General features: G+C 53.7%; 6 protein-coding genes across 6 annotated transcripts, besides 2 other annotated features; all 6 read right to left on the reverse strand.

Moving 5' to 3' along the window:
- Positions 1-186: 186 nt before the first annotated feature.
- Positions 187-1,101, reverse strand: TraAM80_05468 (uncharacterized protein; the record flags this gene model as incomplete). Its single annotated transcript, XM_029382347.1, has 1 exon — positions 187-1,101. One exon carries the CDS (start codon positions 1,099-1,101, stop codon positions 187-189), a length of 915 nt encoding a protein of 304 aa, XP_029237854.1.
- A 290-nt stretch (positions 1,102-1,391) lies between these two features.
- TraAM80_05469 (phosphoglycan beta 1,3 galactosyltransferase 5) lies at positions 1,392-4,589 on the reverse strand (the record flags this gene model as incomplete). The annotated part of the gene is made up of 1 exon (XM_029382348.1): positions 1,392-4,589. The coding sequence occupies one exon, from the start codon at positions 4,587-4,589 to the stop codon at positions 1,392-1,394; it is 3,198 nt and encodes a 1,065-aa protein (XP_029237855.1).
- Positions 4,590-4,834: 245 nt separating this feature from the next.
- On the reverse strand, positions 4,835-5,464 carry TraAM80_05470 (chaperone DnaJ protein; the record flags this gene model as incomplete). Its single annotated transcript, XM_029382349.1, has 1 exon — positions 4,835-5,464. One exon carries the CDS (start codon positions 5,462-5,464, stop codon positions 4,835-4,837), a length of 630 nt encoding a protein of 209 aa, XP_029237856.1.
- A 222-nt stretch (positions 5,465-5,686) lies between these two features.
- TraAM80_05471 (uncharacterized protein) lies at positions 5,687-6,220 on the reverse strand (the record flags this gene model as incomplete). Its single annotated transcript, XM_029382350.1, has 1 exon — positions 5,687-6,220. The coding sequence occupies one exon, from the start codon at positions 6,218-6,220 to the stop codon at positions 5,687-5,689; it is 534 nt and encodes a 177-aa protein (XP_029237857.1).
- A 606-nt stretch (positions 6,221-6,826) lies between these two features.
- On the reverse strand, positions 6,827-7,150 carry TraAM80_05472 (uncharacterized protein; the record flags this gene model as incomplete). Its single annotated transcript, XM_029382351.1, has 1 exon — positions 6,827-7,150. One exon carries the CDS (start codon positions 7,148-7,150, stop codon positions 6,827-6,829), a length of 324 nt encoding a protein of 107 aa, XP_029237858.1.
- Positions 7,151-9,274: 2,124 nt separating this feature from the next.
- Positions 9,275-9,619, reverse strand: TraAM80_05473 (uncharacterized protein; the record flags this gene model as incomplete). The annotated part of the gene is made up of 1 exon (XM_029382352.1): positions 9,275-9,619. One exon carries the CDS (start codon positions 9,617-9,619, stop codon positions 9,275-9,277), a length of 345 nt encoding a protein of 114 aa, XP_029237859.1.
- A 238-nt stretch (positions 9,620-9,857) lies between these two features.
- Positions 9,858-9,892: a microsatellite.
- A 91-nt stretch (positions 9,893-9,983) lies between these two features.
- Positions 9,984-10,021: a microsatellite.

Below are 10,021 nucleotides of genomic sequence, written 5' to 3' on the forward strand. Positions count from 1 at the left end.
CAGGCAAGAAACGCCCAAACGAACAAAGAGCAATGCAGCTGGGTAGCTCAGTCAGCCGCAGGGGCAGCCGGGGGTACGCATCCCACAGGCCCCCACACAACACAACACAACACAACGGTAGGTAGGTAGGAGACGCAGCGGTGGCGGCGCCTGGAAATGAACGGAAAAACACCACAAAAGTTCAATTCACGCGCTGTGTAATATCTGCACCTCTGAAGACCTCACCAGCACCGCGGCAAAGGCAAAACTCGCCTCTGGTGGAAGACGCACCACGGCCACACTTTGCTCACCCCCCAGTGACCATCGCACGATGTTCTCCTCACAATCCAAGTTGACTTTGACCACCGCGTTGGCGGTGAACGCGCAGCTAGTCTTCTCCGTGCAAAGGCCACCAAAATTGTGCGCCACCCGCCCGTCATTCCAGTAAAGGGCCAAGCCCTCGCAGCGACCAATGCTGTCGATCCATCTCAGCGGAGCGCCCTCAGCCACAACCCCCACCGCCAGTGTCTCACACCGCGTCATGCCAAACGTAATACAGTGCAGACCGCTCGAGTAGAACGGGCTCGCCGCTGCGCACACCACATCTGAGAAAAGTCTGTCGCTGCACGTAAGCGGGCGAAAGGGACCGACAGCCGCAACAGGGTACCGCGACTCCCACGAGTGATCCAAGCCGTAAAAGTGCGCCTCGGCAGCGCAAGCCTCGCGGTAGGCCTCCGGAATGGGGTTCCGATAACCGCGGAGGAGGTTCATTAACATGCCAAAAAGAGTTGCGTCCCTGCCTGGAACTTCAATCACGTCACTCACGTGACGTCCATCTCCGTCGCGCCGAAACCTTGACTCTGTCATCAGGAAGAGGACTGACTGCGGATCATTTCGCAGCAATTCGCGATGGACCGAGAAGAGTTTGCCGTCGACGCGGAAGGTGACAACCTCCGGCACACGCTCATCAAAGCTGACAAGCTCCTGCCGCAGATCGCGTAATTTGGTGGCAATATTCCCCAAGGCCGTGTTCGAGAGATGTGCGGTTGTAGGAGTCTGCAAGGCTCTCCATTCCCCCGCCGTACACGCGGCAGCAGCCTCCTCGTCCGAATCCACGTGCATGCCTTTCCGAGTAACACGCTGCCAGAAGGTCTGCACCCCGCCCTCCACCCACCTACTCTTTCACCTTACCCACGACATAACAGTAACAACAATAATAGTGGGGGGGGAAAAAGTAAAAACAGGCCAAATTCACCGTACAAAACAGCGTGCAAGCCACGCTCAAACCAGCTGTGGCACCCGCGCACCCATTCCCTCGGCACTGCCTGCACCGTCAGATCCAATTCCATTATTTCTAGACGTTAAAAACCTTTTTACTAATGATAATAATAAATTCGGTACATTGCGGGCATCTAAAAGGGCTTACCTCTAACAACCGTGAAGTCGCGGTGGAACTCTTCAGGTGAGACGTGTTTTTTGACGGCTATAGACATCGGTGCTGCCACAAAGTCAGGCAACTGGAGAATAAACTCCGTTGGCCCGCCGTCTTTCTCCACGCCCCCCTCATCGGGGCGCCGCGGGGGAAGAACAAGAGTGTGGCACTTCCCATTAGCAGCGTCAAGGGCATCGTTCTCAACCGTCGCCGCACTGTGAACCACAACAGCCAGTGCACGTCGAACGGTGCTCGAATTGGAAACATGGGTGCGAAAAAAATCCTTCACCTTTGCGGCGTCCAGCTGCTTCAGCTCCTCAATCTCCAGTTCCTTGTATGTAAAGTCCACGGGGTGCAGGTGACGGTTGAGGAGATCGGCGGCGTCGTCCTCCACGGAGTTGGGTAGCCTCCGGCGTCGCTCAATGAGGCCGTTCACAACCGTTTTCACCTCTGCCTCTTCACACACCACCTCCAGCCCCTCCTCCACCGCCGCCAAAAAGGCGATGACGCGTGAAAGAAGGTACACCCCATTAACGCCTTCCACGGCGCTTTGGGCGACAAACTGCAGGTGTGCCGTGCCCTCCAACCGCAAGGACGCTGAAAAAACAACATACCCGAGAGCCTCCCTCGTGCGAAGAGCGGCAAAAAAACTGGAAGAGATCAGCTGACCCGTGCAGTCCGACAGGGCGCGGAGAAGTGGGGTCTCTTCGCCAAGATAAATGTCAAACAGCACCGCGACGTTGGGGTTGGTTGCATCAAAGGGAGGGTAAGTCAACACGTCCACGAGTGGGTCAGGCAGCGGCGGAGAGACAAGAGGAAAGGCGTATGTGTCACGGTATTGCGGGATGCTTTCCCTGCAAGCGGGTGGAACATGCAAGCGCGAGAGCAGCTCCTGTGCACCTTCAATTAGGTGATGCTGAACGTACTCTACCGAGGGTACATTTCCGGCAACGCAACACTCAAGGAAGACGCCACTCGCCAGGTACTCCCTGACAAACGCTTGGTAGTCCGCATACGACGCGTAGGCGGCGGCCTCAATCAACTCCTCAAAGGTGTATAACATGACACACGCTGCTTTCCTGAATCGATCGCCTGCCATCATGTACGGTTGTCTGGATTTAAGGCTCTGAAGCTTTCGGAGTTCCATTTCGGCGTAGTTGTCGTACCTTTCCACGGAAGCAGACAGAATAGTGAGGGTAAAGGACTTCTCCAAGATGGCAAGGGCAAACTCCACAATGCGGTGCTGTGGTCCTGTAGCCCTAAAAAGAAGGCCCCCAGTGTGCAGTTCAATTTCATTTTTAATCGCTGCCAGCATCCCAACATAGCTCATCTCAGCGAGGGCGTCACTCAAGATGGACTTCAGAACACGCATGTAGTATCGGTTCTTTGGCGAGGCGTAGGAACAGGGGGAGATCCAATTCCAAAGGATTGACGTTTTGAACGACCTGTGGCGCCCTGCGTCCCGCCGCACCAGCGTCACCCCATACGGAGTGTAAAACTTATCGACAGTGGCGTGGCTGCCATCGCTCACGTGCAGTGTGAAATCCGTCGCGAGAAACGGGTTGGTGGGCGGTAGCGCCAGCGCGGGGTGCCACGGCCCGCGGCGATTGGCAGCCCAGCCTGCGAGTACTTCAGTAGGAATGCGACACCTGACAAATTTTGCCTTGTGAAAGCGTGTGGTAGAGTTGCAGGCGACTTGCGCGAACTCAGGCAGGCTGTGAAACAAATCCAACTTTGCCTCGCTACTTGCCTCCTCTTCTGATTCTTCCTCCTGCGCCTTCTCACAATCGTCTTCGTCAGTGTCCTTTTCTTCATTGGCGGAGTCGAAAGATGCCTCCGCATCGTCGCAGGGCATATCCCCCCACACCAGCATTACAATGCCGTTTTCAGGTGTCAGTTGTGCCGCGTACGCCTCCGCAGCGGCAATGTCGTCAGTGAGCAGCATCTCTCTAGCGATCCAGCAGTGCGGCAAATCCGTTTTATTAGCCGAGTCCGTCAGAGCGACACAGTGATCCACAGCGTTGGATATGTCTGATGACTCAAAGGTGAGTTTATCTTCCGCTTTCATTTGAGCATAGACCGCACTGTCTACGCGGGCGGCCTGGCCAATTCCCTGATACAAGATACCAATCACATCTAGGATGCGTCTGAAGCCGTGCATCGTCAGCTCAATGTCCACATAAAGTACGTCGTGATCATCATCAACCTGATTTGGGCCAACAACCATCGCGGTGGCCAGATGCTCGCGGCGGAGGACGCCAATGACCGAAGAACCACACTCGTGTCCGAGAACATGGGATACGTATTTGCTCGGCATTGACCGCCACAAGGTGGCAGAGGACTTGACGGGCCAAAGAACACGCAACGTTCTCATCCTCGTGAGGGACCGAATATTAAGCCACAATCCCCTCGTCTCAGGGGCGAAGAGCAGGTCTTCGAGGGGCAGGAAGCACTGGGGAGAAGTTGCCCCCACGCGCATCTTTGCCAATGGAGCCTCAATAATGCGAAGAACCGTCTCAGGTGGCAGAGCACTGTACACCGCCAGGCAAGCCGCCTCCGATACGTAATACGTTTCAAAAAACTTCAACAGCTCGACCCTGATGTCCACATTCTTCGCCCGGGGCTCTTCCCATAGCGTTGTGATGTTGCCGCTGCCGTATCGGTGGCGTGGGTGTCGGGGATCAAAAAGGGTGCGCTCGAGCTCGTCGATACGCCAAGGATCCACGCTGTGGTTCTTTTCGTCCTCACTGTGCACCGCCTTGACCTCCCGCGACAGGGCACTCGGGGTGAAACTCGGAGCAACGAAAAACTCAACAAAACGTTCCAGCGCCCCCTCTAACGCATCCTGCGCCACGGTGAAATAGTACGTCGTAGCTCCCGCTGCCGTCCAGGCATTGTGGTGGCCTCCATTCTTGGCAATGTAGGCATCAAACTCGTCTTCCCCGGGGTACCTGGCGGTGCCATTAAACAGCATATGCTCACAGAAGTGTGCCAGACCGGGGAGATGTTCCGGGTCGTTGAGTTGCCCAGCGCAAATATTCATCGCGGCCGCAGGAATTTTGGCATTCTCATCTTGAATAATGATGCACTTCACACCGCTCTCAAGTACAAACCCAAAGTGACGGGCACGCAGAAGAGATGGGGTGATTATTTGTATTGTGTCCCGCTGAGGGTTCATTCCGTGTGGGCTCTCATATAGAGAATAAGTGGAAGCAAAGAAAAAAAAAAGGAGAAGAAAAGGTGACAAGGGGCAGCCCAAAAGGAGCGCAGGGCACCAGTCGTTACTCCGCACCACCACTCACGAGTGAGGGTGTGCCAATACACAAACATAATATTATCATCGCGGCTTTTTTTTTTGTTGTGTTCTTTCTCACACATGGGTGACAGCTGTCGGCAAACAGCTACGCCTCGCTTCGCCGCACCTCATCCCCTCCGCAGCGGGTCCACGTTGAGAGGCCCAGACAGCGAAAAAGGGCCACCCTGGGTGCTAGCAAACTCCGAATCCTGCATTGCATGAACAGAGTGCGGTGACGCGCCGAGTTTCTCCCGGAGCCCCCGCGGTTCTGCAGTCGCAGGCCTTGCACCATCCTTGTCAGTCGCCGCAACCCACTCAACCGTTGGAGACCCCCTTGCGAAGGGAAATACCCAGAGGAGGAAAAAGCGCACGACTACGAACGCGGCCGCCCACAACACACCGAGACGCAAAAGAGTCTGCGTCCGACTGTCAACGTAGTTCTCAGTCGTGGATCCAGGCTGCTCGTAGACGTACATCCCCATTCGTGAGTCCCATCCAAATCCCTTGCCGTCCGTAGAGGCCTTGTTCGCCTCCGGTGGTCGCCACTTGCCACTCCGCAGCGCTTCATAGGCCTCATTCACGGCCTGAAACCGTCTCGTAGATCCCTCAGGGCCACCGTCGGGGTGGTACCGCAGCGCAAGCCGGTGGTAGGCTCGCTTTATTTCTTCCTTGCTTGCGTTTGGGGAAAGACCCAAGATGCGATATGGGTCGAACGGCCCCTGTTCCGCTGCTCGCAGCAAGCACCACGAGCGACGCATCAGCTGAGCCAACCTTTGAAAAAAAAAAAAGACAAAAGCAGCTCAAAGGCGCACACACACAAGCAAGGCAAGACGAAAGCAGATACACATTCAGCTAGACAAGGAAAAGACGCTAGACGTCACTGTCACCCTCTTCTTGTGTGTGTGTGTCGTCGTCCTCCCCTTCTTTTCTCCCTCTTTTTGTCCCTCTGTGTGTGTGTATGTGTGGGTCGCGGAATCGGGTCACCCACTTCCGCGGATTCTGTGTGCGGGAGGGAGAAGTTGGTCATCCACACCCACAAATCGACCGACACTGTGAAGAAACAACTCGAGCAGGTTGTCGCCTCCGACGCCGTTGACCAAAGTGCTCCTCATCAGTTGGGTGGTGTCACACGGATGAAGGCCCCACACCGTCATCTGCAGCTCCTCACTGAACGTCATCGAAACAACAGGGGCATCATAGTCTTGCCGTTCTGCCGCACCGTAGCACACTTCACCCATCCACGTGCACATCTCACTTGGGCTCATCGGACGCTCCGGAGCAAAGTAGAGCTGCGGCTGACAGTAGCACTCGCTGTAGGTAATAAAATACGACACAAGGAGCTGCTCTGCACGGCCACACGGCAGCTCACGGTGAAGTATGCTGGAACCCTCAAGCCATGTGTGGGCCCGACCGAAAGGATCGCTGCCACGGCAGGTGCGCCACCCCAAGCCGCGTCGTGAGAGTTTCTCCAGTATCTCGTCAAACTCATCCTGCGTGCAAGTCAAAGAGTCCATGAATTGACGTGTACCGCCTGCTGGCCGTGGAGAGGGGTGAAAGCAGCCACAGAGGGTAATGCAGAGCGTGAGAGAAGAGGGGAGGGTCGTCCATTGCAATCTATGCATTGCACAAGACAAGAAGAAAATCTGCCCAAAAACAACAATACAAGAAAACAATGCGTATGTTTCCAAAGGACCACATACACCACCGACGTACTACTGAAGAAACCCAGCAGCTAAAAACTCCAAGAAAAGAGGGACAGACCTGTCCCACACTGGAAAAGGGTAATACACTTCCAGCATTCGTGTAGTGAGCCTTTTACAGCAGCGCTAGACTCCCTTTTCGCAGAGTAGTAAGTGAAAACGAACATACGCAGCTTCACACCAAGACTGTCTGAAACGTCTTCCTCCAGGAGAGTCAGGGGGGCAAGACCCTCAAAGACCGTCATTGCATACGCACAGAGCAACGGCAACAGCAACTCTGAAGAAAAAGACGTACCACACCGGCACCGCAGTTCAGTTTTACTCTGCTACTCACACCAAATCCCACCATAACAACGCCCATCAGTGCCACAGCAACCGCTTCTCCCAAAGGGAGTAGCGAGGAGGAAGAAGCAAGAGCCACTAAAGATGTAAAGGCGCCGACCCCCCCCCCCCCGCCCATCCATCCCTGCCCTCATTGAGAGCGCTGTCATAAAATAAAACAGCTGTAGAAGCTCGCCCCCACACTGAACTAAATGAGGGCCTACTCGTGCAGTGGCAGTAGCCACATAAGCGGCAAGCTTTAAAAAGTTTCACTTGACTCCGTACTTTGTTGGAGCTCTCACGCATAAGAGCCAGCAGGGCGGAAAAGGCGAGCGTGTCGAGGCGAAAGGGCCGTGCAGCAATCTCCGTACATTTGCGGGTGGATCCAAAACCAACTGCAGCGTCCGAGCAGGTGCCTTTCATGAGCACTTTATTCACTGTGTCCCTTGAGACAAGAAAAAAAACGATTTTCCGCCTCCCTGGAACGCCGACAAAAGACCTCCAAGACGGACTCTACACGCCATCTCTCCATGTACGCGAGACACTTAGAAAATCCAACAATGCGACCCGGGTCATCACCTTAATTCACGGCCTCCACGGCAGTCTTCAGAGCGGTGGCAGGTGAGTCGCGCCTTACTCCTCGGCCACGTACAATGCCCACGACGACGCGTGCGCATAGAGGCAATGCACGCGTATTTGTTGGTGCACTTGCAGCAAGGTCAGGTGTGCGGTAAGAAAACGCATAACTCACTCTTCACCTTCATTCTCTTATCGACCAGCCACTCAACCTCCGCCCCCCAAGCCTCCCACAGGTACGAGAGCGCAGCATTGGATGGTTGTCTTGTCTCACGGCCCCCAACACAGAAGACAACAACCTCGTAGGAAATCCTTTGACGTGTGGCAAGGCGTATTCAGCCAGCTTTTCCGTGAGGAGCGGAGTAACCAACAGTATGCAAGCGTGCAGAAGTGTACGATTCTTGAGGTGCAAGGGCAGCTCATGGCAACCTCCTCTGCAGTCAACAATGCACAGAACCCCCAAAAACCAGACACGCAAACCATGCGGTGTCAATGCAGAGGCGGGACAGGGATTGGCCTTCATTTATAGCATCCACGCTACAACAGAGTGATGGTTCCGCTTCTTGAGATTCCTTCTTTGCCCAAGCCACAGACGCTGGTTGCCACGGCGGACACAACTCCATACCTTTGCAGTACGGGGGTAGATTTAACGTCATGGTCTGTAAGCCACGCCGCACAGAGTCTCAGCTCGGCAGCGGCCCATTCGATGGCAACCAGGCCACAGCCCCAATGAGCTCATCTCCAGCATTTGTACTAGTGCTGCCTGCACGGTCAATGAGAGCCACCAAAAAAAGGCTCTGCTGCCGGTCACAGCCCTTGAGTCCACGTTAAAGGCAAAGAAGTCCAGCAAAAAAAAATTTTCTTTTTAATGAACCTTCTACCAAGCCAACAAAAACAGCAACAGCAGAATAGTGCCAGAAAGGAAGCCCCCAAACAAACAACAAACTGCGCCCTCAGGGGCGCCGGCTCTCCCATGTCATCAAAGGCCAGGGAGCCGCCAGAGCCCTTGCGAGCTCCGCCCCATACATCCGTCGCGAGCAAACGCAATATGGTCCAACTCCCCACACAACTCACGCCCCACACAGCCCGCTCCAATACACACAGCGACCTTACCTAAAAGGAGAACAAACAAGACAACGACATCGACAACAGAGGCGAGTATCCGAAGCACAAATTTGGCGTCGCATGTCGTATCCTTCTCTCCGTGTCCAGCGGTTAGCGAAGGGTTGAGCGGAACCCTCGCAGATGTGCCATCAGTAATGTAACGAAGCCCACTACACCGTGCATTGGGAATTGGGGCAGTCCGTTAGGGTCACGAGTAAAGAAGAAACTTCACGAGTCAGGACAAAAAAAATCACCATCTCCGTTAATGCATTCATGCCCTCCGTTACAAACTGCTTCGGGACCAGCAGAAACAAGGCCTAAGCATGGCTTTGACCCCGACAAGACTCAAAAGAAAACCAGACGGCTTCTCAATATGAAGAGAAGTCACCTTGCAATACCCCCCACTAGGCATGCCAATAAATGAAGGGTGAAAACGCAGAAGGTCTATTGCCGCGCTGTTTCTTCCCTTCTGGCCACCCCATTGGGAGCTACTTCATGAAATTAACATTGCTCGGGTGCCTTTCGTCTCACGTCCACTATGAAATGATGCAGCGGCGCCATTTCGCCCTCATCACAGTTCGTTCCCCCCTCCCCCCGTAAAAGAGCAAGTAAATTTACACCTCGACCAAACTGCTCTTGATGCATCGTTCCATAACAAGAAGGGCACATGTTTACCCAAGACAAGATGGGAGAATACGCGTAGTCACATAAAAAAGAAGCAAAACGCAAGGAGGAAATAATTCGTTTTTTTTTGTGTATATGTGCCTTGCCTACTGGATTCCCAACAATCCTCAACGCCTCGAAGCATTCTAGAAGACATCTCCTCCACCAAGGGGCGGCGCCGCAGCAAGATGCAGATAAAAATCTCTAGCTGAAGAACAACGAGCAACATTTAATTTCAGGTGTTTGTGGCTTGTCAACGTTTGGCTCGGCTGGCGTCACCAATTTCTCTTTTGAACGTTCTTTTGATACTTGGTCGGTAAACACCCCGGTGAAACGGTGATTCCATCGCTGAGGATCCGCTACCACATTAGCCTCAACAAAGGAGCTGTTTTTAGAGACAGGGATTCCCCCAGAGACTTCTGGAAGGATCATGTCAGGAAGCGTGCTGCGTCTTCGCGCAATTCTCTGCTCCACATGCTGCAACTCAACGGGATCTGAGAGGGACGTCCCCGATGCATCAAGACTCGCATCCAGCTGAGAAGAAGACATAGTCTGCATGAAAAAAGAGAGAGTGGCACACAATGGAGAGACGCAGAGAGCAACGACAAAGCAACACCCCATGGGCGGTAAAGAAATAACGGGAGAGACAAAATAAGAAGCTGCGCAGTGGCCAATTCACTGAGTGGCACAATTGGGGTGATGAAAGGTAAGTTTGCACATGGTTCTCGGGTTCAAGAATTCGCACAGTATAAAAATAGGCAGCTATACAACAAGAGCACCTTCCTCCCACACATATACACACACACACACACCTCCCACACATTCCATATTGTTACATTGCGGCAGGTGTTGTGGTGAGGAAAAACATTGAGTGAACCCCCGTTTCTTCTCTTTTCGGAATCTTTCTCCATTAATATATATATATATATATATATATATATATATATATAT

Source organism: Trypanosoma rangeli, assembly GCF_003719475.1.
Source record: "Trypanosoma rangeli strain AM80 chromosome Unknown Tra_15.4_contig_00178, whole genome shotgun sequence".
Lineage (NCBI taxonomy): Eukaryota > Euglenozoa > Kinetoplastea > Trypanosomatida > Trypanosomatidae > Trypanosoma > Trypanosoma rangeli.